Genomic DNA, 27,693 nt, shown 5'->3' with positions numbered 1-27,693 from the left:
TTACAACTGAACTCATGAGGACACAGTCAAATGTGTGATTGTCTAAAAATAAATCTAACAAACACACTCTGAAAAACTATTTCAAACTAAAATAAAATAAAATCCAAATGTCAAAAATTATATAAATATTTGAATTTGAAAATTAGTCCAAACAGAAAGACAAAGGAGACAAAGTGAAGACATCAGATCATCTTAATGCTCAGCTTCTTATTTATTGTCACCGTACAGCAGATAAAGATTCACATTAGAGTTTCAAACCTCCACCAAACATCAACTGGCTGTCCTGAACTACAAAGATCTTTTCATACTTTTCATTTTGATTTTTCAAACTCTTTTAGACTCATGTTAGCAGTTCATGCAGTGATTTACACCTGATCAGACTATATATGTGTTTCCATTTAAAGATTATGGGCCCTACTTTTCCTGCTACTGAACACACAATTGACTTTTCTTCCACGTTGCAGCGAGCTGTGACTGCCTTGAACTAGGGCTGCACAATACTGTTTGTATTAATCGTTATCGCGATATCAACTTGCACAATAAACACATCGCTAAAGGCTGCGACATATCATGAATGTAAAATGTAACTTTCATTATTTTTTTAGTGCTGCTTTTTATATTTAATTCATTGTTCCATTTGTTCAATAAAACAATGTTGGAAATGATTGTTTTTTGTTGTTTTAGATGCAGTAGAACTGAGAACACTTTAATATCTGTTTATTTATCGCAAGTGATATCGTTAATGCCATATTCAACAACTTATCGCATATGTTTCTCATATTGTGCAGCTTTACTTTAAACCACCACAGACAGTAACAAGAATTACAAACATCAGTTGGTTTTCTTGTGCTGGTGCCCAGTTTCAGGAAAATAAGACCTGTTGTGAGATTAAATGCTTAATGAGAGAAAGAGAAAGAAATCAGAAGAGATGAGCTGATATTCTGCTGTACGTTGGTCCTGGAGAACTACAGCACAGGACGGATCTTCATGCTGATGGTCTTCAGGGAGTAGTTATAACCTTTCCAATGTATCCACTCCACTCCAACAGCAGAGACAGTGCTGTCAGCTCCCCAACGGTAAACGCCGTTTGGATTTGCATGGTGACAGCCGTTGTACCAGAACGCCCCCAGGGCTAATCTGGCACAGTTCCCAGACCAGTTGTCCTGGTCTTTGTCAAAGGTGGTGAACTTCATTCCATTGTGATAACTCAGGGAGTCTCCTACAGAAACACAGTGTTTGTCAAAAAGTATATGAGACTATTTGTGATGCCCTTGAAAATAAAAAAAAAATTCTATATATGGATGATAGAAAAAAACTCAACCCACTCACCTGCCCCTCCACTAATTAATCCAGACACACTCAGCACAAATCCGCCACCTTCTGCACCGACGGAGAACGAGGAGTACCGAGCGAACACTTTTCTCCCCTCAAAGTCCTCCATTTCGACCATCAGCTCACTCTTTTTGTTGTTTGTCAGGTAGTAGATGTTTTCAAGACCTACACACACACACACACACACACACACACACACACACACACACACAAACCATGTAGGTACCATGTAATTGAAAATGTGTGCAAATTGGTACCAGTTTAATATCTTGTACAGATGTGTAGTAAATTCAGGAAGAGAACTAACTAATCTAAGGACCAAAGGTTTTTTGGTCAAAATCCCATTTCTGGAGTTACACAACAGAATTGAATGTGTAAACTTAATGAACTATTACTTTTATGAAGTCATGACTTGGTTTGGTTTCATTTCTCACCGAGCCAGTACTCTCCAGCAGCGTTACCAAAGCCTTTCTTGTATTGATCCCAGCCCCTGTAGAAGTTCAAAGTCCCGTCCATTCTCCTCTGGAACACCTGGGGGGATGGGATGGGGGGTTAACTAGCTAAACACACAAGATATCTGACAGATTATGTTTCCAGACAAAAAGGTTTTTACTGGAATGTGATTTATTGTGAAGGTCCAACAGGTTGACCGAATACTCACCGTCCACCGTCCTCCTTCTGAAGTCATGTCACAGTACACCTACACACAAACACATTCATCAGTAAATGTGATAATTTAGTGGTTTAGATTTGTACATTAAGTTTACACTAATGATCACGGCAACACAGAATTTGTGGATGCAGAGTTTTCAGAAATTAAAATAAAACTCAATAACATAAATTACAGTGCCTAAAACTAACCAATCCAACTAGGCAACAAATACTAGCCAATCCGATGCAGAGCAGGGTGGGACATTCCTTTGCCATCCCATGAAACGCATGTTTGAATCCCGGGTAGTAGGGCGGTGCAATTAATCGGAAGTTTTGACTGTGATTTAGATATTGGCTCCTAACTATCATAAACTGTAATCTTGCTCAACCAGTCATTTTTATAGCAAAATAACTAATGAAAACAAATATAAGACAACTGAACAATTGAACAAACATCAGAAAATCAATAATCTAATCTATGCAGATGGTGCAGTCAAAACCAAAAGGATCTTTGCAAATCTGTGTGTATGATGTTTACAAAACAACCACTAGAGGTTACACATAGAGGGGAGGAGCTTGACATTGTAAATGCATTCAAGTATCTTGGGGAAACATTGGACTCTACATTAACATTTAAAAGTCACCTGAAGAAAGGTTTCAAATAATTTTTTCATGTTCAAGGCTCTGTATGGGCTTGCCCCACGTCCTTTAAATTAATTCAATAAAAAGATCGCTGACAGGAGCATTGGCACCAGGGTGGACCACATTTGGACAAACTGTGCAGTCTTTGTGAGAGAAGTAAATATTGGAATAGCCTACCACATGCATTAAGGCAGTGTGCTAAATATTCTACTTTTGAGACTCATTTCAAACAATGGCTTAAAGGCAGGGTTGGTAACTTTTTCCAATATTCACTTTTTTATATTGTTTAAAATGATCTTTACACCATGACAACCCCGAAGTATACCTTGACAGCAGACCTCTTTCCAGCGGGATAGATGGTGTACACTCCACTGGGTTTGCTGTTGTCTTGCAGATAGATGGCACTGCAGTCAGTCGGTCGGAGGAGCTGCTGGCAGCTGGCCAACAGTGGAGCCAGGAGGAGGAGGAAGACTGAAACCAGCTGGAACAGAAGATATGTCATTTTGACTGAGGTTTGAATCTTACAAAGTTTTTAACAGTTTGAACTCTAGACCTTACTCCACAGCACTGTGGAGATAGAGCTGGCAGACTATCCCTGTAACAACCATCTAATCTACTGATGTCAAGCTTCTTTACAGTTTCACAGAATTTAGAGATTTGTATATTTTACAAATCTCAAAGTTATTACAGTTCACAGACTTACCTTCATTATCAGATTTGAGATTGCTGAAATGAATCAACTGCTGATGTAGATCTGTCTGATGCTCTGAAAACACAATAAGAGTAATTTAAAAATGGTAACACTTAATAATAATGGTACAAAAAATATGATTACAACTTTACAAGACAGAACAATGCCAGAAATCTTGGTGTAGTTTTGGACTCAGACCAGAATTTCAACAGCCACATTAACACAATTACAAAGTCAGCCCATTATCACCTTAAGAATATATCAAGGGTTAAAGTACTTATGTCTCAGCAGGATATGGAAAAACTTGTCCATGCTTTTATCTTCAGTAGACTTGACTACAGTAATGGTGTCTTTACAGGTCTCCCTAAAAATCAACCAGACAGCTGCAGCTGATTCAGAACGCTGCTGCTGCTAATTGATGCATTAATTAACGTATTGTTCCAGCATTAAGTCATGCTTGAGATACTTTTAATAATTGTACAATACTGAGAGTTAATGAAGTACTACATGAATGAATTCATGCTTTTTCATGCGTGAAGTCATGATAATTAATGTACCGTTATTATAAAGTGTTACAAAAATGTTTAGTTTCAGTAAACAAACTCACAGGCAACAGATTATGTGAATGAAGAATAAGAAGTTTTGGTGTTCAGGGAATCATTGGATAATCTGTTATTCATTTGTAATTACAAAATGAATACCAAAACATAAAAAAATTGTAAACTGTGTTTGGATGTTTTTTCAATTATTTTCCATTTTTTGATTCTGAGACCAGCAGACGATTAAAATATTTAATCGCGATTAATCGCATTAATGTCATAGTCCACTCGCAATTAATCGCAATTAATCGCACATTTTTCTCTATTCTAAATGTCCCTTGATTTCTTTTTGTCCCATTAATTTTTCAAATATTAATGCTCTTATCAACATGATACAACGATACTTTTAAAACGGTGCCGGAACCAAAAAATTTATATATATGTATGTATATATATATATATATACATACATATTTAAATATAAAACAATAAAAAGTTGATCTAAAAAACAAAAAGGAGCACAAAACGGCCAAAACAACCACTGGATGGGAAAAGGGTATTTTACAATAACTTTGAATGCACCACGAGGCTGGCGAAGCGAGACTGAGTCTGTTTTTCAGACAACGGCAGCTACAATCTGGTGTTAGAATCCTCTCCAGTGAAATACAGTCACACTTTACACCGTTTAGCTGTCAGCATTTTAACCGTGTTTACTGCAGCTGCTAGCTAACGGTAGGCTAACGTTCCCTGCTGCTAAGTGTAGTGTTAACTAGCGTCCCGTGCGGGAGTGTTTCTGTTCCCTTTTACGTCCGTTTTTGGAGCATCAGAGAGAAGCACAGGCATTTACGCAGCAAATAAATAAGGCACCGAAATCCGCAATACTATTCGGTCCGGTAGATAATGGTCGTTAAGGCACCGGTGCTGTATTAGCACCGGGTCTCGGACCTCCCCCTCCACCCAAAATAAAAACTCTTCAGATCTACACGATTGACGTGGATGACATTTTCCCATTCAAAACGGTGATTTTCGCTGAAAGGAGACTAGTTTGCAGGTATGTACTACTCTTTGGCTGGCTCACAAGCCCAAACAAGCGTGCCTGTTGTTGTGTTTCCGGTCTAGCTAGATCTGGTGTGGTGTTGTAGTTTTTCTAACGTTACTAGTTGTTGCAACAGCATGTGAAAAAAACCCATCAAGTTTGCTATGCCAAAAACAATATTAATTTCGTGATAAAAAAACTTGATGGCTTTAAAATGGGTTTGCGTTAACGCCGTTCATAACGCGTTTAACTGACAGCACTAGCTTTTTACATATTTAATTTTAAAACAAATATGTTTTTCATTAATTACAAATTAACTACACATTATCCAATGATACCCTGACTTTTGTTGTTCAGATTCTGGCCTCGCTGCTCCCCTTCAAAAATACACTAAAATCAGAACAACAGAGATGAGATTTTTGTTTCCCAAAAGACGATTTAACCGGAACAATGTTAACGTACTAATGTGACTCAAATGTATCACACACAATTGCCAGAAATTTCCTTAAACTGTAACTTTTCTTTTCTTATAGTTAAAATGCAAAAAACTTCAGCTCAACTTTTCTGTAAATTCAGTCATTTTGGGTCAAACAAAAATCCCCAAAAGACGCTCATGTTGCCACAGCTGATCTACCGGTCTCTGTAATGTCTCTGGTTGGATGCTTACCTGTCCGAACTCAGCTACAGGTTGAACTGAAGAGTCTTTGTGTCTTCAGAGGAAACAAGCTGCTGCTTTCTGCTTCAGTCGGTCACAGCTTCACTACTTATATCTGCAGAAGGCTGTGATGTCACATCGCCTGCCCTTTTTACCAATAAAGACATACAATTCCAAGGAACTTTTCTAAGTGTGTATTTAGTTTAACTCAAATATTTGAACATCAGCCCAGGTAGATATTAAATAAATAGAAGAAGATCATGTTTCTCTTAAAAAACAGAATTGTGTTACCAGAGGACTTCTACATTGTGTTTATTTAGTCATTGATACCCGGATCTCTTTCTGATGATTTCTGTTTATTCAAACAGGCCATCCTTATTAATGAACATGGCCTGCTCCAGCTTTTCTCCAAATGACTAAAGGGGAGAGGGAAAGGGGCTCAAGGGATTTATAGATGCAGGACCACAGAATACGAAATGAAGAACTGAACTTCCACACAGAGCCCACATTGCACCAGATACAATTTTAAGAGAGAAGTAATCCAATTTTATGTAATTAAAAAAAAGTGATATATAGGCAGATATGATGAAACAAAATTACAAAACATAAAGCAAAAAGATGCCCATAACAACTAACCGCATAAACAGTAGAACAAACCAGCAATAGCAGCAGGGGCAGGGCTAGAAGGGGGGCACAGGGTGACATCCCTCCCCCCTGGAATAAGATTGGCCCCACTTGGTGCCCCCACCCGCCCCAATACATTGGACTAGAGTGCTGTCAATCTGTCACTTGTGATTTCCATTGGATCAGAGTACTGTCCATAGAAATGAAATGGATCGAAAGGCCACTGAATGGTTTCCCTTATCATTTGGTACAAAACAAAATGGCAATAATTGTTAGTTGTCATAGTGACAATACGCATCAGTAGGGTCGTAAACTGTATCGCAGCTCGCTGGGAGGAGAGTCGCCTGACGCAGCTCAGGATACGTTCTCGGAGATGCAGGGAGTAAAAAGGGACAGACCCAGCAGCAGTGGGTCGGGGGATCGCTAACGTCAGACCCAGCAGCAGTGGGTCAGGGGATCGCTAACGTCAGACCCAGCAGCAGTGGGTCGGGGGATTGCTAACGTTAGACCCAGCAGCAGTGGGTCGGGGGATCGCTAACGTCAGACCCAGCAGCAGTGGGTCGGGGGATCGCTAACGTTAGACCCAGCAGCAGTGGGTCAGGGGATTGCTAACGTTAGACCCAGCAGCAGTGGGTCAGGGGATTGCTAACGTTAGACCCAGCCCGCTGTTCAGCTCCTTCTCTGTAACTGATGCAGCATGAAAGCACGGCGGAACCACCAAGCCAGCCAGCCGGTGTTATTTGCTAACATTAGCTTGCTTTCTCCGCCTTAATGTTACCCTCTCACCACATCACTCACAGAAAAGGAGACAAATAAAGTCTCACTCGTGGCGATAGCAGAGCGCTTTGTGTGGATGAAGCATGGAGTTAATCTGATTAATTTCTGCTGGCTCTCGTAATGTTGGTAGAATGGGCACCCATACAGTATATGGAGGTTTACTCTTCAACGCAGCGGGCCCAGGTTTGATTGCGACCCATGGCCCTTTGCTGCATGTCATTCCCCCTCTCCCTCCCCATATCTTCAGCTGACCTGTCAAAATAAAGGCCGAAAATGCCCAAAAAATAAAATAAAGTCTGCTGCTCTGACCATTCTGCTACGTTGAGTTGAATGGAAATGTCCTTTCAATCCATTTTATTTCTATGGTACTGTCACTTGGCATATGGCACAGTCTGCTTGTAATTAATAACAGTGACATGTAATAATTTGTTGTTTGGACTCAGTGTTTTTAAATTAAAAAAGCTAATTGAGGGATATCATAAGCATTAAATGTACATTAAATGGTTTGACTGTCTACCCCTCCCTTCTCTACTCCCTCACTGCACAAATCACCATAGCAACAAGTTCTGCCACACACACACACACACACACACACACACACACACACCCCCCAAGTGCCGTTATTAATCACTACTCTTGCTTTACCTTGCAATTCTGTTTCCATTTACTCTTTTATACTTTTCAATTTTTATCTAGTTTTATTTTCCATTCTTAATTTAGTTTTATAGATCTTATTATTTATGTCTTGTGATTATTGCTTTCGTTATATCCTTCCCAGCATTAAGCAAACATTTATACGGCATTCGGCTGGTACTGCCGGATGTCTACCAGACGGATACATCCGGCAGAGGAACGCAATTCGATATCAACTCAAATATTTATATAAAGGAGGGATCTGCTCCTGCTCACTAAATACACATTGTCAAAGGCATACAAGTGTGTATGTAGTTTAATTTGTTATGATATGTTTCTTGTTTGTCAGTTCATAATTCTAGTGAAATGTAAATGAGAGAAAACTCTTAAAGATAGATGTGGGTTATAATAACATCTGTTTATATATGCAACAGATATGAGACAAGTTTGATCCTCAGGATCTCAAAAATGTCACTTCATATATTCATGGACAAATACTGTATATCAACTCATTTCAACATTCACAGGCACATGATTAACTCAGCCACCACCCCTCCCCGCAAGGTCAGCAACCTCTCTGCACGTGGCCGTACCATATATATAAAATGGATAGAAAGACAATTTAAATTCAAATAAACGCAGCAGAATGGTCAGAGCAGCAGCTATTTTTATGTGTACCATTGTCATAGTAACATATAAACTTCAGATAATGAGCCGACTGCTGCTGGGTCTAACATTAATGTGCTGTACCACCGACCCACTACTGCTGGGTCTAACGTTAGTGGTCTGACCCACTGCTGCTGGGTCTAATGTTAGTGGTCTGACCCACTGCTGCTGGGTCTAATGTTAGTGGTCTGCTGACCCACTGCTGCTGGGTCTAATGTTAGTGGTCTGACCCACTGCTGCTGGGTCTAATGTTAGTGGTCTGCTGACCCACTGCTGCTGGGTCTAACGTTAGTGGTCTGCTGACCCACTGCTGCTGGGTCTAATGTTAGTGGTCTGACCCACTGCTGCTGGGTCTAATGTTAGTGGTCTGCTGACCCACTGCTGCTGGGTCTAACGTTACTGGTCTGCTGACCCACTGCTGCTGGGTCTAATGGTCTTGCTGGTCTGACCCCCACTGCTGCTGGGTCTAATGTTAGTGGTCTGCTGACCCACTGCTGCTGGGTCTAATGTTAGTGGTCTGCTGACCCACTGCTGCTGGGTCTAACTCTAGTGGTCTGCTGACCCACTGCTGCTGGGTCTAACGTTAGAGGTCTGCTGACCCACTGCTGCTGGGTCTAATGTTAGAGGTCTGCTGACCCACTGCTGCTGGGTCTAATGTTAGAGGTCTGCTGACCCACTGCTGCTGGGTCTAATGTTAGAGGTCTGCTGACCCACTGCTGCTGGGTCTAATGTTAGAGGTCTGCTGACCCACTGCTGCTGGGTCTAATGTTAGTGGTCTGACCCACTGCTGCTGGGTCTAATGTTAGTGGTCCTCTGACCCACTGCTGCTGGGTCTAACGTTAGAGGTCTGCTGACCCACTGCTGCTGGGTCTAACGTTACTGGTCTGCTGACCCACTGCTGCTGGGTCTAACTCTAGTGGTCTGCTGACCCACTGCTGCTGGGTCTAATGTTAGTGGTCTGACCCACTGCTGCTGGGTCTAATGTTAGTGGTCTGCTGACCCACTGCTGCTGGGTCTAATGTTAGTGGTCTGCTGACCCACTGCTGCTGGGTCTAACTCTAGTGGTCTGCTGACCCACTGCTGCTGGGTCTAATGTTAGAGGTCTGCTGACCCACTGCTGCTGGGTCTAATGTTAGAGGTCTGCTGACCCACTGCTGCTGGGTCTAATGTTAGAGGTCTGCTGACCCACTGCTGCTGGGTCTAATGTTAGTGGTCTGACCCACTGCTGCTGGGTCTAATGTTAGTGGTCCTCTGACCCACTGCTGCTGGGTCTAACGTTAGAGGTCTGCTGACCCACTGCTGCTGGGTCTAACGTTACTGGTCTGCTGACCCACTGCTGCTGGGTCTAACTCTAGTGGTCTGCTGACCCACTGCTGCTGGGTCTAACGTTAGAGGTCTGCTGACCCACTGCTGCTGGGTCTAATGTTAGAGGTCTGCTGACCCACTGCTGCTGGGTCTAATGTTAGAGGTCTGCTGACCCACTGCTGCTGGGTCTAATGTTAGTGGTCTGACCCACTGCTGCTGGGTCTAATGTTAGTGGTCCTCTGACCCACTGCTGCTGGGTCTAACGTTAGAGGTCTGCTGACCCACTGCTGCTGGGTCTAACGTTAGTGGTCTGCTGACCCACTGCTGCTGGGTCTAACGTTAGAGGTCTGCTGACCCACTGCTGCTGGGTCTAACGTTAGTGATCCGCTGACCCACTGCTGCTGGGTCTAATGTTAGAGGTCTGACCCACTGCTGCTGGGTCTAACGTTAGTGGTCTGACCCACTGCTGCTGGGTCTAACGTTAGAGGTCTGCTGACCCACTGCTGCTCGGTCTAATGTTAGCTGTCCACTGACCCACTGCTTCTGGGTCCAACGTTAGTGGTCCCTGACCCACTACCGCTGGGTCTGTCCCTTCTTACTCCCTACAACTCTGAGGGGGGGCACCAGGTGGGGCCAATCTTATTCCAAGGGGGCTGGATTTCACCCTGTGCCCCCCTTGTAGCCCTGCCCCTGCTGCTATTGCTGGTTTGTTCTACTGTTTATGTGGTTAGACCGGTTTGGTTTGTTGTTATGGGGCATCTTTTTGTTTTATGTTTTGTAATTGTGTTTCATCATATCTGTCTATATGTCACTTTTTATAATTATACAAAATTATATTACTTCTCTGTGTTGAAGTTCAATCCAGCTTTTTTTCTTCTTCTGTGGTCCAGTGTCAATAAATCCCTTGAGCCCCTTTCCCTCTCCCCATTAGTCGTATGGGAGAAAAGCTGGAGCAGGCCATGTTCATTAGTAAGGATGTCCTGTTTGAATAAACAGAAATCATCAGAAAGAGATCCGGGTATCAATGACTAAATAAACATAATGTAGAAGTCCTCTGGTAACACAATCCTCTGGTAACACAATCCTCTGGTAACACAATTCTGTTTATTTAAGAGAAACATGATCTTGTTCTATTTATTTAATATCTACCTGGGCTGATGTGCAAATATTTGGTTTAAACTAAATACACACTTAGAAAAGTTCCTTGGAATTGTATGTCTTTATTGGTAAAAAGGGCAGGCGATGTGACATCACAGCCTTCTGCAGATATAAGTAGTGAAGTTGTGACCGACTGAAGCAGAAAGCAGCAGCTTGTTTCCTCTGAAGACACAAAGACTCTTCAGTTTGACCTGTAGCTGAGTTCAGACAGGTAAGCATCCAACCAGAGACATTACAGAGACCGGTAGATCAGCTGTGGCAACATGACCGTCTTTTGGGGGATTTTTGTTTGACCCAAAATGACTGAATTTACAGAAAACTTTAGAAGAAGTTTATTGCATTTCAACTATCAGAAAAGAAAAGTGACAGTTTAATGAAATTTCTGGCAATCGTGTGTGATACATTTGAGTCTTTAAGGTAACATTAGTGCGTTAACATTGTTCCGGTTAGATCGTCTTTTGGGAAACGAAAATCTCGTCTCTGTTGTTCTTTTCTTACTGTATTTTTTAAGGGGATCAGCGAGGCCAGAACCTGAACACCAAAAGTCAGAGTATCATTGGATAACCTGTAATTCATTTGTAATTAAAGAAAAACATTTCAACGTTTCTGGTCTTGGAATCAAAAAATTATAAATAATTTAAAAACATTCAAACACTGTGTACAGTTTGTTTTATTGTTTGAAACCAAAAACAGCAGTGACATGGGTTTTTTGATGTTTGAGTTTTTCTTTGCAAACGGATTCATTTTGGTTTATGCTAATACTTTTTTTTGTTTTTCCTTTTGAAGAAAGTAGTCCAGACAGGTGACCTCATTTTAGTTTTTGTTGATTCTGACAATAAGCGGTTTTTTTTTTCAATTTGTTTTTGTTTTATAACAGTTAAAAAATATATACTGGTTATTGATTTTCTAATTACAAATGAATTACGGATTATCCAATGATTCCCTGAACACCAACATTCATTCACATAATCTGTTGCCTGTGTTTGTTGACTGAAACTAAACATTTTTGTAACACCTTATAATTCTGGTACATGAATTATTATGACTTCAAGCATGAAAAAGCATGAATTCATTCATGTAGTACTTCATGAACTATCAGTAATGTACAAGGATTAAAAGAATCTCAAGCATGACTTAATGCAGGAACAATACATTAATTAAAGCTGCAAGCAGCGATGTACAGGCCCTTGTGCCTCTGCTCGCGTCGGGGTTACTGGCAGACGCCACTCCTTGCGACCCTGCATTTGCGCTGCACTCAGACACCGCAAATCGGCACCAATGAAAAGGGAACACCCTGCCGAGTTCAATGATACTGCACACGAGACTCTACGTCATACAGTTCATTAGCTGTGAAAGGGCAAAGCAAACCTGGGGCAAACCTTTACCAATACAAAAGGAAGTCTCTGCTGAGTTCATTGTTTCCTCACATAAGACTCCACCTTAAACGGGTCACCAGTTATGAAATGGGCGTGGTTTAAGCATAGGGGGTGGGCCAAACCATCACAAATTATTAAGGAACTCTCTGTTGAGTTCAAAGATACCTCACACAAGATTCTACACTAAATGGGTTAAAGCATAGGGGGCGGGTCAAACCATCACCAATCAAAAAGTTACTCTCTGCTGAGTTCAATGACACCTCACACAAGACTCTACCTAAATGGTTCAAAGGTTATGAAAGGCCTGAGTAAGTGGGAGTGGTTAAAGTATAGAGGGCGGCTCAGTATCACATGTAGACCACACATTATAATTTTCATGTAATTCGCATGATGTTTGACATATAAGGCTGATTTCTTGTTGCTAGCGAGGTGTGCTATGACCAAAAGTCAATATTGGCGTGTATACGTCCTCAGGCCTGAACTCTTGTTGATTCTGGGAAATTTCAAGCAGATATGACAATGTATACTGTAGTTACAGCCACTTTCTCGTTCATCGCTAAACACTCAAAATGGCCACCACGCCACGCCCACACCGTTTGACGAAAAGTTTTTCTTTTAATAAATTTTCATCTTTAATGTGTTGAGATGGTACAGACCAAATTTGAGGTCCATCGGATAAAATCTCTAGGAGGAGTTTGTTAAAGTATAGCACCTTGACTTTTAGGCTTACATCCTGTTGCCACTAGGGGGCGCTATGACTTTAAGTAAATATCGGCCTTTACTTGTCCTCAGGGTTGGACTGTTATGAATCGTGAAAAGTTTCGAGCCAGCAGGACAATGTACACTTAAGTTACACACACTTCCTGTTTTGATGGTGAAACGCATAAAATGGCCGCCCCGCCACGGCCACGTCCTATGACGAAAAGTTTTTCTTTTAACAACTTTTCATCTTTAACATCTTAAGATGGCACAAACCGAGTTTGAAGTTGATCGGATTAAATCTCTAGGAGAAGTTTGTTAAAGTACGACATGTGGAAAGGGCCAAAATCGCACTAATTTTGACCTTTCAATTAAAAAAGGCGGACTTCCTGTTGGGTTTAGGGTATGGCTCCAATGAGCTTTTTGGTACGTCTTGACATGCAACATGTGTGTACCATGTTTTTGTGCGTCTATTCCCGAAACCCTTAAAATAGGTGAATTTTCACCAGACTTGATGCAACTGTCAATTTTGGTGAGTTTTTGAGTATGTTAAGCCCCTCAAAAAGGCAATTCATTTACCGTAATAAAAATAATAATTCCTTCAGTTTCAATAGGGCCTTTGCTGCTGTCAGCACTCGGGCCCTAATTAATGCATCAATTAAGATATTTAAATCATGATTTATGATTTATTATTCATGTCTTTTTCAAATAAAACTGATCAGTCACAGCAGAGGACATATACTCTGAAGAATTGTAGAGTTGTTATCCTAATATATGTACCATTATTATTAAGTGTTAGCATTTTGATTTATTCTTATTGTGTTTTCAGAGCATCAGACAGAGCTACATCAGCAGTTGATTCATTTCAGCAGAAAACTGACAATGAAGGTAAGTTTCTAAACTGATATTTTACAAATCTCAAAGTTCTGTGAAACTGTAAAGAAGCTTGATATCAGTAGATTAGATGGTTGTTACACGGATAACCTCTCATTGCCAGCTTTAGCTCCACAATGCTTTGGAGTAAGGTCTGGCTAAACCACAGATGCATTCTGGGATAGGAGAAAGAAATGCTCTGGGTTGTTTGCATTTCTTTAAACCAATCACAATCCTCTTGCACGGCGTTAAGCCTCAGACACAGGGACGGTGGCCATGCTAAATAGTCTCAGGAAGGAATTTATTTTTGCAAACTGCAAAAGAAAATACCACATACAATAATAAATAAAGTTATTACATAGCTATTTAAATTAGCTGGATACATGGTTAAACCTCATTGGCTCTTACCAGTGTATCTCTGTGTGTACTTTGTCCACAGCAATCCCACCAATCGGTCCCAAAACCTCCCAGTCAGAGAGGAAATGCCCTAAATATTTTCTTTTTAAATCTTTAAAATCATTCCCTGAAAGAACCAAGCAGGCCTGGCTTGTTGCACGATCCAACTTTTCTTCAAAACTTGACATTTTCAGTGTGTAGCTTGCTGCCTCAGTTTGTTGTTGCTACTTATAGCAAAGGGATTTTCAGAACGGCAACACACAGAGAGCGGAAAAGGCCTGACGTCATGTCAGTGTCAATGTACTTCCATTGCTCCATACTACTGCAGGGACAACCCACACAGATGATTTTTGTTAATTAGCTCCACCATTCTGTCTCTAATAGCTGACTTTGTCAACACTGTCATGAAGCTGAAGGCCAAAATGTTAAAACACTTTGTATGATTCAAACCTCAGTCAAAATGACATATCTTCTGTTCCAGCTGGTTTCAGTCTTCCTCCTCCTCCTGGCTCCACTGTTGGCCAGCTGCCAGAAGCTTCTCCAACCGGTAGACTGCAGTGCCATCTATCAGCAAGACAAAAGCAAACCCAGTGGAGTGTACACCATCTATCCCGCTGGAAAGATTTTTGGTGTCAAGGTATACTTCGGGGTTGTTGGGGTGTAAAGATCATTTTAAACAATATAAAAAAGTGTATATTGGAAAAAGTTACCAACCCTGCCTTTAAGCCATTGTTTGAACTGAGTCTTACAAGTAGAATATTTATGACAGTCCCTTAATGCATGTGGTAGGTTATTCCAATATTTACTTCTCTCATACAGACAGCACAGTTTGTCCAAATGTGGTCCACCCTAGTGCCAATGCTGCTGTCTGACATCTTTTTATTGAATAATTAAAAAAAATGTGTGGCAAGCCCATACAGAGCCTTGAACATAAAACAAGCATATTTGAAACCTTTCTTCAGGTGACTTTTAAAGGTTAATGTAGAGTCCAGTGTGACCCCAAGATACTTTAACGCAATTGCAATTTCAAGCTCCTCCCCTCTACGTGTCACCTCTAGTGGTTGTTTTGTAAACATCATACACACAGATTTGCAAAGATCTATTTTGTATTCTATTAAAGACCTGATTTAGTAAGCCAATCCTGAACATGTGTCATTGCAGATGTAAGAATTATGGTGGTTTCTTGGATGTTTTTTGTAAAAATGACCAAATCATCTGCATACATTTGAATATTGATTTTTTTAAACACATCAGGTAACAGTAGAAGTACTGAATAAAGATTGGCTAGTATTTGTTGCCTTCATTAGTTGGATTGGTTAGGTTTAGGCACTGTAATTTGTGTTATTGAGTTTTATTTTAATTTTTGTAAATTCTGCTGAAAATTCTGCATCCACAGATTCCGTGTTGCCATGCTCATTAGTGTAAAGTTAATGTACAAATCTAAACCACTAAATTATCACATTTACTGATGAATGTGTTTGTGTGTAGGTATACTGTGACATGACTTCAGAAGGAGGACGGTGGACGGTGAGTATTCAGTCAACCTGTTGGACATTCACAATAAATTGAAAAACATTCCAGTAAAAACCTTGTTGTCTGGAAACATGATCTGTCAGATATCTTGTGTGTTTAGCTAGTTAACCCCCCATCCCATCCCCCCCCAGGTCTTCCAGAGGAGGATGGACGGCAAGGAGAACTTCTACAGGGGCTGGAAAGTATACCAGAAAGGCTTTGGTAACGCTGCTGGAGAGTACTGGCTCGGTGAGAAATGAAACCAAACCAAGTCATGACATCATAAAATTAACTGTTCATTAAGTTCACATGGTAAATTCTGTTGTGTAACTCCAGAAATTGAACTTTGACCAAAAAACCTTTAGTCCTTAGATCAGTTAGTTCTCTTCCTAAATTTACTACACATCTGTACAAGATATTAAACTTTTAGTAATTTGCACATGTATAATGGAGTTTGTCCATTACATGGTACCTCGACTCGCCTTGACTCTACTCGCCTTTTTTGGTTTTCCATTATGATAAACATTCCCTGGTTCCTGCTAACAGGTACTTTCTTTTTAGCATCACCACTGCCGAGGTTCCAAGCGAGCTGAGGCGATACCAAAAGGTGACGTAAAAACCTGCAGACTACTGATTGGTCGGAGAGAATCGTAACTAATCACTGCGTCCTCGTTGCTAGCGACAGACGGAGGTGTCCTGAACAAATCGCCATTTTTAAATAGTTTAGCCAACAGCGTTTTCTTTTTGTTGCCTCCAGCTTCTTTTGAAACAAAATGTGTCTTTTGGCAACAGCCACAATCACAAACAACACACCTTCCACGTTCTACGTGTGTGTCACGTTAAGTCACAGCAGTTTCGTGCAGTGTCGCTATGACGGCCAGCCACACTTGTCTCACATATGAGGCGGTACTAAATATGCAATGGAAAATAAAGGACAGGGCACCGCGGTTGAGACGAGCCGAGCAGAGCCGAGTAGAGCTGAGTAGAGTAGAGCTGGTACCAGCAGTGGGTAAGCGCCATGATTGTGTGTTTGTGTGTGTGTGTGTGTGTGTGTGTGTGTGTGTGCAGGTCTTGACAACATCTACTACCTGACAAAGAACAAAAAGAGTGAGCTGCTAGTCAACATGGAGGACTTTCAGGGGAAAAAAGCGTTTGCTCGGTACTCTTCGTTCTCCGTCGGTGCAGAACGTGGCGGATATGTGCTGAGTGTGTCTGGATTCATTAATGGAGGGGCAGGTGAGTGGGTTGAGATTTTTATATCATCCATATATAGTATTTATTTATATTCTTTTTTTCAAGGGCATCACAAATAGTCTCATGTACTTTTTGACAAACACTGTGTTTCTGTAGGAGACTCCCTGAGTTATCACAACGGACAGAAGTTCTCCACCGCTGACAAAGACCAGGACAAATGGCCTTGGAACTGTGCCACATCATTCCTGGGGGCATTTTGGTACAACAGCTGTAACTATGCAAATCCAAACGGCGTTTATCGTTCGGGTACCAACAGCACTTTCTCTGCTGTTGGAGTGATGTGGCAAACCTGGAAAGGTCGTGACTACACCCTGAAGAGCATCAGCATGAAGGTCCGTCCTGTGCTGTAGTTCTCCAGGACCAACGTACAGCAGAATATCAGCTCATCTCTTGTGATTTATTTCTCTTTCTCTCATTAAGCGTTTAATCTCACAACAGGTCTGATTTTCCTGAAACTGGGCACCAGCACAAGAAAACCAACTGACATTTGTAATTCTTGTTACCGTCTGTGGTGGTTTAAAGTATGGCTGCACAATATGAGAAAAATATGCGATAAGTTGTTGAATATGGCGATAACAATATCACTTGTGATAAATAAACAGATATTAACATGTTCTTAGTTCTACTGCTTTTAGTATTCTACTGAAATACAACAGTTTGTTGAATTTAAAACAAAAAACAACCATTTCAATCATTCTTTTATTGAACAAATTGAACATTGAATTGAATATTAAAATTAGCACTGAAAAAATAATGAAAGTTACATTTTACTTTTGCGATATGTTGCAGCCTTTAGCGATGTTTATTGGGCCATTTGATATTGTGTTAATGATTAAAAAAAACAGTATATTGTGCAGCCCTAGTTTAAGGCAGTCGCAGCTCGCTGCAACGTGGAATAAAAGTCAATTGTGTCTCCAGTTGGGCAGCTGCAGCAGGAAAGTAGGGCCCATAATCTTTAAATGGAAACACATATATAGTCTGATCAGGTGTAAATCACTGCATGAACTGATAACATGATTCTAAAAGAGTCTGAAAAAACAAAAAAGTTGATGTTTGGTGGAGGTTTAAAACTCTAATGTGAATCTTTATCTGCTGTACAGTGACAATAAATAAGAAGCTGAGCATTAAGATGATCTGATGTCTTCACTTTGTCTCCTGTGTCTTTCTGTCTGGACAAATTTTCAAATTCAAAAATGTACATTATTTTAGAGATTTGGATTTTATTTTATTTCAGTTTGATATGTTTTTACAGTGTTTTTGTTAGATTTATTTTTAGACAATAAGACATTTGACTGTCTCCTCATAAGTTCAGTTGTAACTTCCTGTGCTTGTCTTTCTATTTAATTTTAAGTGTAGAGAGGGAGAGCTGTGCTGAACTCACCAGACTATTATGAAAATAAAAAGTTCTTTCAATCGCATGATGAAATGTTCTAAAAGAGCACTCTTTGGGCTGATATGTGTGGAAAAGGAACAATTTGGAGCAACACAAAGAAAGAAAGAAAGAAAGAAAGAAAGAAAGAAAGAAAGAAAGAAATGCCTGCACGAGGGAGAGGAAGACGAGTACCAGGACAAGGGAGAGGAGTGGGGCAAGGACAAGGGAGAGGTGTGGGGCAAGGTAGAGGGAGAGGAGTTAGAATGCGTGGTGGCGCTCAAAGAAGGACCAGAGCTAGGGTAACTGATCAAATAAGAGCTACTATGATTGACCATGTCATAAACCACGGGCTATCATACAGAGAGGCTGGTGAACGTGTACAGCCAAATCTCAGCCGGGACACAGTGGCATCCATTGTCCGTATTTTCAGAGAAACCAACAGGTAGGATATTGCTTTTCCTACAGCAAAGTGTAAATACAGTAATTTTACCATTTACAGTATTAGAGTGACTGTATGCCTCCGGTCTCTAAAATGTAACTTTATTTTGTCCCTCTAAGGATTCAACGTCTACCTCCCTCAGGGGGCAGAGGAAAGCTCCTGAATGAAGAACAGGAACGTGCTATTGTCAACATGGTGATTGCTGACAATGAAATAAAACTGAAGGACATTCAGTCCAGAGTTGTAGAGGACAACCTTGTCTTTGGGAACATTGCAGCAATCAGCATAACATCCATTTCTCGGACTCTAGCTAAACACAGAGTCGGAATGAAACAACTATACAAAGTTCCTTTTGAAAGGAACAGTGAGCGCATCAAAGAACTGGTCAATCAAGTCCCACATGAAATTATCTATGTTGACGAGGCTGGCTTCAACTTGGCAAAAAGGCGTCGCCGTGGGAGAAACATAATTGGCAAAAGGGCCACAGTTACCGTGCCGGGCCAGAGAGGAGCCAACATTACCATGTGCGCCGCATTCTCCAACAATGGTGCACTCCTGCATAAATGTGAGATTGGCCCCTACAACACAGCCCGCCTTCTCCTGTTTTTAGAAGACCTGCACGAAAGACTGGTGCCAGAGGTAGAAAGGGGACAGGTGGGAGACCACTTGCCAATATATGTGATCATATGGGACAATGTGGCATTCCACCATTCCCGGGCAGTCACAGCCTGGTTTGACGCCCATCCAAGGATGATGTCCCATTTCCTTGACCCTTACTCCCCTTTCCTCAACCCCATTGAGGAGTTTTTCTCAGCCTGGAGATGGAAAGTTTTTGACCATCGTCCACATGACCAAATGTCCCTCCTGGATGCAATGGATGCTGCATGCCAAGACATCACAGTTGAACACTGCTAGGGGTGGATAAGGCATGCCAAACGATTCTTCCCACGATGCCTTGCCAATGAAGATATCAGGTGTGATGTGGATGAGAACATGTGGCCAAATGCAGAAGACAGGGCAGATTAGAAGATTACTTTGTTTTTGTTATTATTATTCCAGTGCTTTTTCTGTTTGTATATCTTGCAGCAATGTCCTTTTGCAAATAAAGTCTTTACCGCAGCAATTCTGTCTCTGTCTTTTTTTTTTCATAAACTGTACATTCTATACAACTACTCTAAGATGGTCATTCATTTTTTGTATTGAATTTCAGCAGCAAAAGAAACAAAATGCATGCATTTACTAAACCCAACAAAACAAAAATGTAGAGAGGCATCAAAAGTAACTGCAGTGCAAAACACAATCTATGATCAATACAATATACTGTCTATTGTATAAGGGCAGACCTGATACATAAAACAATGCAGTTTCTGTAATTTCAGCTGATGATAGTGTTTTTTTTTGTCATTGTGTTATGATTGACTAAATGTTCCTGTTGGAAGAGAACATGTGTTAGTGTTTTGAATAATTATTTGATTTTGAAACATGTTTGCAGTGTTTTGTTAGACATAGTGTATTGTGTAGTGTATTATTGTATTTTGAAAATTAGTTTTGGAGTTTAGTTTACAATGTGTGATTTTGAGTATGAAATTAACCGTTTTGCCAATTCTGTGTTTTAGGTGTGTTGGTGCGTTAAGAGTTTAGGAAACTTGTTAAATGTATTGAAAAAACTGTCATAGCGATTGTAAAAAACTGTAAATGTCTTAAAAAATGGGTGGGCATTTCAAGATACACCCGCACAGACAACCATACACACACACACACACACACACACACACACACACGATTCTTCAATCAACCACATTGTTTGTTTCTACCTTCCGACACATTGATTAATTTTGGTTTAAGCAACAACAGTGCTTGATTATGTAAATGTAACTATCATGTGACCGGTGGTCGCCTTATTTCGTACGAAACCAAACCATTCATGAGAATGTGTTGTTGCACACAAAGTGTATCAAAACCAGGGACCTGGGTGAAAATGTAATGGAAACATACCAAGAATAGATTAGAGGAGAATGGGGAAGTAGGGAGAAGGGGAACCTGTCTTAAGACTGAACTTATGTTCTGGTTCAACCCAGATATGATCTGTTTGCACAAGTGTTTCCAAAGATACAATGAAAAATTGACCAGATCATTTAAAATGACCAGATCATGCTTATACTTCATGCATTGCAATATAACCGTGATAAATGTATGTTACCAGGGCATACAGTAAGTAAGTAAGTTAGTAAAATGTATTTACACAGTGCTTTTCACAGACATGGTCACAAAGTGCATCACAATGTGCATAGACAATACAAACATAATAGAAAAATAGTCTAAGAATACAATAAAGTAAAAATACCATCCATCCATCCATCTTCGTCCACTTATCCGGTATCGGGTCGTGGGGGGAGCAGCTCCAGCAGGGGACCCCAAACATCCCTTTCCCGAGCCACATTAACCAGCTCTGACTGGGGGATCCCGAAGCGTTCCCAGGCCAGGTTGGAGATATAATCCCTCCACCTAGTCCTGGGTCTTCCCCGAGGCCTCCTCCCAGCTGGACGTGCCTGGAACACCTCCCTAGGGAGGCGCCCAGGGGGCATCCTTACCAGATGCCCGAACCACCTCAACTGGCTCCTTTCTACGCGATTCTACGGATTGGTGACAAGGCCAGCCGTCACCTGAAACGAGTCAGACTTACTGCCGAGAACCCGGATGGTCGTACAGAGATTGGATGGCCCTGAGTAGAGACCCCATACTCCCACAGCACCTCCCACATTATCTCCCGTGGAACCCGGTCATATGCCTTCTCCAGATCCACAAAACACATGTAGACCGGTTGGGCATACTCCCAGGCTCCCTCCAGGATCCTTGCAAGAGTGAAGATCTGATCCGTTGTTCTATGACCAGGACGGAATCCGCATTGTTCCTCTTCAACACGAGGTTCGACTATTGGCCGAACCCTCCTTTCCAGCACCTTGGAGTAGACTTTACAAGGGAGGCTGAGAAGTGTGATAGCCCCTGTAATTGGCACACACCATCTGGTCCCCCTTTTTAAACAGGGGAACCACCACCCTGGTCTGCCACTCCTTTGGCACTGTCCCAGACTTCCATGCAATGTTGAAGAGGCGTGTCAACCAGGACAGCCCCTCCACACCCAGAGCTTTCAGCATTTCTGGACGAATCTCATCAATCCCAGGGGCTTTGCCACTGTGGAGTTAACTACATCAGTGATTTCCGCCTGGGAAATCAACAACAATCCCCCATCATCCTCCAGCTCTGCCTCTACCATAGAGGGCGTGTTAGTGTGGTGGCAAATTTTATTCTAACCATTTGTTTAATGATATTAACCATTTGTTTAAAGATTGTTTTATAACGCCACAAGATTTAGCTTCTTCATGTGTAGATTCAAAAGACTCCAAGTGAAATAGTTGGCAACCGTGAACTATAGCCTAGAGAGTTATTTAGTTTTACTAGCTTGAAGCTCCTCACATTGTTGTCTTTTTGCTTAGATAGAAGTGGAGAAAGCCGATGACTGTTTACGACAGTGAGAACTACGTAGGTTTCTGTCTCCTGAGATAAAACTGATGTTTAGGCTAATGAAAAGAACAGGAGCAGAGGGGAAGGTGAGACAATGGTTTAACTGTTAATGATGTCCTCTCTTCAACTATGAGCATGCTAAAAGACACATTTAGAGGGGTGGCTTAACAGAGGTTTTCACTATATAAAGTGTGGATATTTAGACTTTAGGTTAGAAGTCCCTTTCAGATGTGCCGTGGTACTTGTGAAACTGTTTTCTCTGCATTTGCAAATGTAAATAAATACTCAAAGACCAAACTTTGGTTTAAATTCTCAAACAGTCGTTATTCGTTTTGATTGTATCATGAATATCACTAACGCTGTTGCTTCTAGGAAAACTTCCACCACATTAGTTGGATTCAGGAGTTCCCCAAAGTGCTCCTTCCACCGCCCTACTACCTCCTCAGTTGAGGTCAATAGTGTCCCATACTTACTGTACACAGCTTGGATGGTTCCCCACTTCCCCCTCCTGAGGTGGCGAACGGTTTTGGTGCAGATCAAAAGTCCTTCTCCATGTCTTCTCCAAACTTCTCCCACACCCGCTGCTTTGCCTCTTTCACGGCAGAGGCTGCAGCCCCTCGGGCCCTTCGGTACCCTGCAACCGCCTCCGGAGTCCTCTGGGATAACATATCCCGGAAAGACTCCGCCCCTTGAGGCACCTAAGACCCTAAGACCACAGCTCCTCGCCGCAGCTTCAGCAATGGAAACTTTGAACATTGTCCACTCGGGTTCAATGCCCCCAGCCTCCACAGGGATGCACAAAAAGCTCCGCCGGAGGTGTGAGTTGAAAGTCTGTCGGACAGGGGCCTCCTCCAGACGTTCCCAATTTACCCGCACTACACGTTTGGGTTTACCAGGTCTGTCCAGAGTCTTCCCCCACCCTCTGACCCAACTCACCACCAGATGGTGATCGGTTGACAGCTCCGCCCCTCTCTTCACCCGAGTGTCCAAAACATACGGCCTCAGATCAGATGAAACGATTATAAAATCGATCATTGACCTTGACCTAGGGTGCTCTGGTACCAGGTACACTTATGAGCATCCCTATGTTCGAACATGGTGTTCGTTATAGACAATCCATGACTAGCACAGAAGTCCAACAACAAACAACCACTCTGGTTTAGATCAGGGAGGCCGTTCCTCCCAATCACGCCTCTCAGGTGTCTCCATCATTGCCCACGTGTGCGTTGAAGTCCCCCAGCAGAACAATGGAGTCCCCACTGGAGCCCCATGCAGGACTCCAGTCAAGGTCTCCAAGAAGGCCGAATACTCCGAACTCTTGTTTGGTGCATATGCACAAACAACAGTCAGAGTTTTCCCCCACAACCCGCAGGCGTGGGAGGCGACCCTCTCGTCCACCGGGTAAACTCCAACACAGCGGGCGCTCAGCCGGGGCTTGTGAGTATCCCTACACCCGCCCAGCGCCTCACACCCTGGGCAACTCCGGAGAAGAAAAGAGTCCAACCCCTATCCAGGAGTACGGTTCCAGAACCGAGACTGTGCGTAGAGGTAAGCCCCACCAGATCTAACCGGTAGCGCTCCACCTCCCGCACCAGGTCCGGCTCCTTCCCCCACAGAGAGGTGACACGTCCCCAGAGCCAGCATCTGCCGCCCGGGTCTGGTCCTTCGAGGCCCCTGACCTTCGTCGACACCGACACCCATGTGGCATCGCACCCGACCTCAGCGGTTCCTCACACAGGTGGTGGGCCCATGGGTGTGTCTGCGTGTGTGAGTAATTGTGTGTGTGTGTGTGTGTGTGTGTGTGTGTGTGTGTCTGTGTTTGTGTGTGTGTGTCTGTGTGTTTCTGTGTTTGTGTGTGTGTGTGTCTGTGTGTGAGTGTGTTTGTGTCTGTTTGTGTGTGTGTGTCTGTGGGTGAGTGTGTGTGTCTGTGTGTGTGTGTGTGTGTCTGTGTGAGTGTGTGTGTGTGTGTGTGTGTGTGTGTGTGTATCTGTGTGTGAGTGTGTGTGTGTGTGTCTGTGTCGTGTGTGTGTGCGTGTGTGTGTGTGTGTCTATGTGTGTGTGTCTGTGTGTGTGTGTGTGAGTAATTGTGTGTGTGTGTGTATGTGTGTGCGTGCATGTGTGTCTGTGTTTGTGTGTGAGTAATTGTGTATATGTGTGTGTGTGTGTGTTTGTGTATGTGAGTAATTTGTGTGTGTGTGTCTGTGTGTATGAGTAATTGTGTGTGTGTGTGTGCGTATGTGTGTCTGTGTGTGTGTGAGTAAAATTTAGGCCTCGTGAGATGCAGTGCAAGCTGGTCCTACAGCAGACAATGTGGAACAGAATAAACTTTATTGTACACACAAATACAGGACATTTTTAACTAAAAAATAAAGACATATCTGAAAAGACAGCGGCTTGCAGGTCAGTTTGCATCTGTAATAAAAAACTAAAATGTTTTTTATTTTTGAAAAGTAACATGGTGCCATCCATCTTCATCACCTAGCAACAGAGTTCCTATGAGCGGCTGTCTGTTTGAATGTTTGAATGTACGCATTAATGTGACCTAACTGTACTGAGAACCTTATAGCTTCCCAGCTGATCTTACATAATCACTTTAATATTAGTTCCTTATCACTCTGCAGCCATGAACGAGTCAGCTTTGGAGCGCTACTTTGATCATTTCATCGAAAATGTGAGTATACATGCAAATCTGAAAGTCTGACTTTGTGTCTGTGTCTTTCAGCTCTCAGCTTTATTCAAATGTATAGCCTTTGAAGAATTTAAATTGACAAAAACGTTGAAAAAAGTGACAAAAATATGGAACAAAGTGACAAAAATTTTGAAAAATGTTAAAAAAAATGACAAAAATGCCAAAACAAGTGATAAAAATGTTGAAAAAAGTGCCAAAAATGTTGGAAAGGGACAAAATTGCTGAAAAAGTGATAAAGATTTTTAAAAAAGTGACAAAAATGTGGAAAAAAGTGACAAAAATGATGAAAAAAGTGACAAAAACATTGGGAAATGCGGCAGAAGTGTCAAAAAAAGGTCCAAAAGGTAAAAAAAAATGAATTTTTTTAATTTGAAATTCTGAGTATACGTGCAAATCTCAAAGTCTGACCTCTTGTCTGTGTCTCTCAGCTCCTAGCCCGTTGGTTTCTGTACCCAAGTCCTACATCTTTAACTGTTGTCCTTTCAAAAAGTGTCTGTATCAGAAATTTGGGATTCTTTCAACCAGTTTTTCAAAAAGAAATAATGTGGATGGTTCCCTACAACGCTCTTTACAAGTAAAAAAAATGATCAGTTCACTACTTTCATTGACTTTGGGCGTTTTTATTCAATTTTATAGCATTTGGAGAAAATAAATCGACAAAAATGTGGAACAAAGTGACAAAAATGATGAAAAAAGTGACAGAAATGTTGAAAAAAGGAAAAAAAATTGAAAAAAACTGAAATAAAAGTGGAAGAAATTGACAAAAATCTTGAAAAAAACTTATACAAATGTTAAAAAACGACAAAAATGTTAAACAAAGTGACAAAAATATTAAAAAAAGTGACCAAAATGTTAAAAAAGTGACAAAAATTTTGAAAAAAACGTGACAAAAATGTTGAAAAAGTGACAAAAATGTTAAAAAAGTGTGTTCAGATATGTCGCCGGTGTAACTCATCTCTCTCTGCAGGACTCCTCCAGGAAGGAGAAGGAGGTGAACGAGGAGTTCTTGTGCCTCCTGCCGGACGAGCTCCTGGCGCTGAACAAAGATGACACCGGTAACGGTAACAACAATGACCCTCTCATTCCCCCTGCTCTGGTGTTTCCCCCTCTCATTTCCCCCTGCTCTGGTGTTTCCTCCTCTCATTCCCCCTGCTCTGGTGTTTTCCCCTCTCATTTCCCCTGCTCTGGTGTTTCCCCCTCTCATTCCCCCTGCTCTGGTGTTTCCTCCTCTCATTTCCCCTGATCTGGTGTTTCCCCCTCTCATTCCCCCTGCTCTGGTGTTTCCCCCTCTCATTCCCCCTGCTCTGGTGTTTCCCCTCTCATTCCCCCCTGATCTGGTGTTTCCCCTCTCATTCCCCCTGCTCTGGTGTTTTCCCCTCTCATTCCCCCTGCTCTGGTGTTTCCTCCTCTCATTCCCCCTGCTCTGGTGTTTCCTCCTCTCATTCCCCCTGCTCTGGTGTTTTCCCCTCTCATTCCCCCTGCTCTGGTGTTTCCCCCTCTCATTCCCCCTGCTCTGGTGTTTCCCCCTCTCATTCCCCCTGCTCTGGTGTTTTGCCCCCTCTCATTCCCCCTGCTCTGGTGTTTTGCCCCCTCTCATTCCCCCTGCTCTGGCGATAAAAACACTCGGTACGCCGAGAACTCTTTTGGCTCAAAACTCAAAACGTTTAAAAACCAAAACGTAGCCTGAGTTTTAACCAAACACACAGCAGAGAATGAGAGCAGAACTGTGTTACCAGGCAGCAGCAGTTTGGACTACAACTCCCAGAATCCCACAGCAGGTGCATCGTCCACGTCGGCGCCGGAGGATCGTCCCGCGACCCACGTGACGTCTGTGACACAGCAACAACAGTTCCTCCCACAGATACAGTGAGTCAGCACAAAAAACACATCACGGACGCTTGGTCAGGTGACCTTTGGCATGAAAATGTCACTTTATGAGGTTTTTTAACATTAATATGAGTTCCCCCAGCCTGCCTATGGTCCCCCAGTGGCTAGAAATGGTGATAGGTGTAAACTGAGCCCTGGGTATCCTGCTCTGCCTTTGAGAAAATGAAAGCTCAGATGGACCAATCAGGAATCTTCCCTTTATGATGTCATAAGGGGAAAGGTTACCTCCCCTTCTCTGCTTTGCCCGCCCAGAGAATTTGACTTCAGATACAGTATTAGGGGACCACTAAGGTCTATATAAAAGAGACTTCAGATACAGTATTAGGGGACCACTAAGGTCTATATAAAAGAGACTTCAGATACAGTATTAGGGGACCACTAAGGTCTATATAAAAGAGACTTCAGATACAGTATTAGGGGACCACTAAGGTCTATATAAAAGAGACTTCAGATACAGTATTAGGGGACCACTAAGGTCTATATAAAAGAGATCTCAGATACAGTATTAGGGGACCACTAAGGTCTATATAAAAGAGACTTCAGATACAGTATTAGGGGACCACTAAGGTCTATATAAAAGAGACTTCAGATACAGTATTAGAGGACCACTAAGGTCTATATAAAAGAGACTTCAGATACAGTATTAGAGGACCACTAAGGTCTATATAAAAAAGAGACTTCAGATACAGTATTAGAGGACCACTAAGGTCTATATAAAAGAGACTTCAGATACAGTATTAGAGGACCACTAAGGTCTATATAAAGAGACTTCAGATACAGTATTAGGGGACCACTAAGGTCTATATAAAGAGACTTCAGATACAGTATTAGAGGACCACTAAGGTCTATATAAAAGAGACTTCAGATACAGTATTAGGGGACCACTAAGGTCTATATAAAAGAGACTTCAGATACAGTATTAGGGGACCACTAAGGTCTATATAAAAGAGACTTCAGATACAGTA

At 41.9% G+C, this 27,693-nt stretch overlaps 3 protein-coding genes across 6 annotated transcripts in view; 2 read left to right on the top strand and 1 right to left on the bottom strand.

Moving 5' to 3' along the window:
- Positions 1-735: 735 nt before the first annotated feature.
- On the bottom strand, positions 736-5,660 carry LOC114547923 (microfibril-associated glycoprotein 4). The gene is made up of 7 exons (XM_028567456.1): positions 5,559-5,660; positions 3,329-3,391; positions 2,951-3,106; positions 1,994-2,032; positions 1,767-1,863; positions 1,330-1,497; positions 736-1,219 (listed from the first exon to the last, which is right to left on the bottom strand). Exons 2-7 carry the CDS (start codon positions 3,332-3,334, stop codon positions 966-968), a joined length of 720 nt encoding a protein of 239 aa, XP_028423257.1. The 5' UTR covers positions 3,335-3,391; positions 5,559-5,660; the 3' UTR covers positions 736-965.
- Positions 4,835-17,549, top strand: LOC114547925 (microfibril-associated glycoprotein 4). 2 transcript variants are annotated; one of them, XM_028567459.1, is made up of 7 exons: positions 4,835-4,906; positions 13,614-13,672; positions 14,535-14,690; positions 15,542-15,580; positions 15,718-15,814; positions 16,634-16,801; positions 16,916-17,549. In XM_028567459.1, the coding sequence occupies exons 2-7, from the start codon at positions 13,667-13,669 to the stop codon at positions 17,167-17,169; spliced, it is 720 nt and encodes a 239-aa protein (XP_028423260.1). In that variant the 5' UTR covers positions 4,835-4,906; positions 13,614-13,666; the 3' UTR covers positions 17,170-17,549. The 2 variants fall into 2 exon arrangements, with proteins under 2 accessions (XP_028423260.1, XP_028423259.1); XM_028567458.1 differs by lacking the exon at positions 4,835-4,906 and adding an exon at positions 10,844-10,920.
- A 7,150-nt stretch (positions 17,550-24,699) lies between these two features.
- Positions 24,700-27,693, top strand: part of LOC114548649 (TATA-box-binding protein-like) — a 10,387-nt gene continuing 7,393 nt past the window's right edge. For 2 of the 3 annotated variants that reach the window (XM_028568656.1, XM_028568654.1), the window contains exons 1-3: positions 24,700-24,823; positions 25,809-25,902; positions 26,578-26,707. In XM_028568656.1, coding sequence (XP_028424457.1) covers positions 24,776-24,823; positions 25,809-25,902; positions 26,578-26,707 — 272 coding nt within the window. In that variant the 5' untranslated portion in view covers positions 24,700-24,775. The remainder of the gene's footprint in view (positions 24,824-25,808; positions 25,903-26,577; positions 26,708-27,693) is intronic. The other variant, XM_028568655.1, reaches the window with a different exon arrangement.

Source organism: Perca flavescens, chromosome 21, assembly GCF_004354835.1.
Source record: "Perca flavescens isolate YP-PL-M2 chromosome 21, PFLA_1.0, whole genome shotgun sequence".
NCBI classification, from domain to species: domain Eukaryota; kingdom Metazoa; phylum Chordata; class Actinopteri; order Perciformes; family Percidae; genus Perca; species Perca flavescens.
Note: the sequence above shows the minus strand (reverse complement) of the source record. Positions and strands in the feature narration are given on the sequence as shown.

Excerpts from the sequence above, each read along its gene's own strand:
- LOC114547923 (XM_028567456.1), bottom strand. Across the intron at positions 2,033-2,950 it reads GAAAGAGGTCTGCTGTCAAG|GTGTACTGTGACATGACTTC; the intron begins GTATACTTCGGG and ends GTTTGTGTGTAG. Across the intron at positions 1,498-1,766 it reads TGCTGGAGAGTACTGGCTCG|GTCTTGAAAACATCTACTAC; the intron begins GTGAGAAATGAA and ends GTGTGTGTGTAG.
- LOC114547925 (XM_028567459.1), top strand. Across the intron at positions 15,815-16,633 it reads TGCTGGAGAGTACTGGCTCG|GTCTTGACAACATCTACTAC; the intron begins GTGAGAAATGAA and ends GTGTGTGTGCAG. Across the intron at positions 16,802-16,915 it reads ATTCATTAATGGAGGGGCAG|GAGACTCCCTGAGTTATCAC; the intron begins GTGAGTGGGTTG and ends GTGTTTCTGTAG.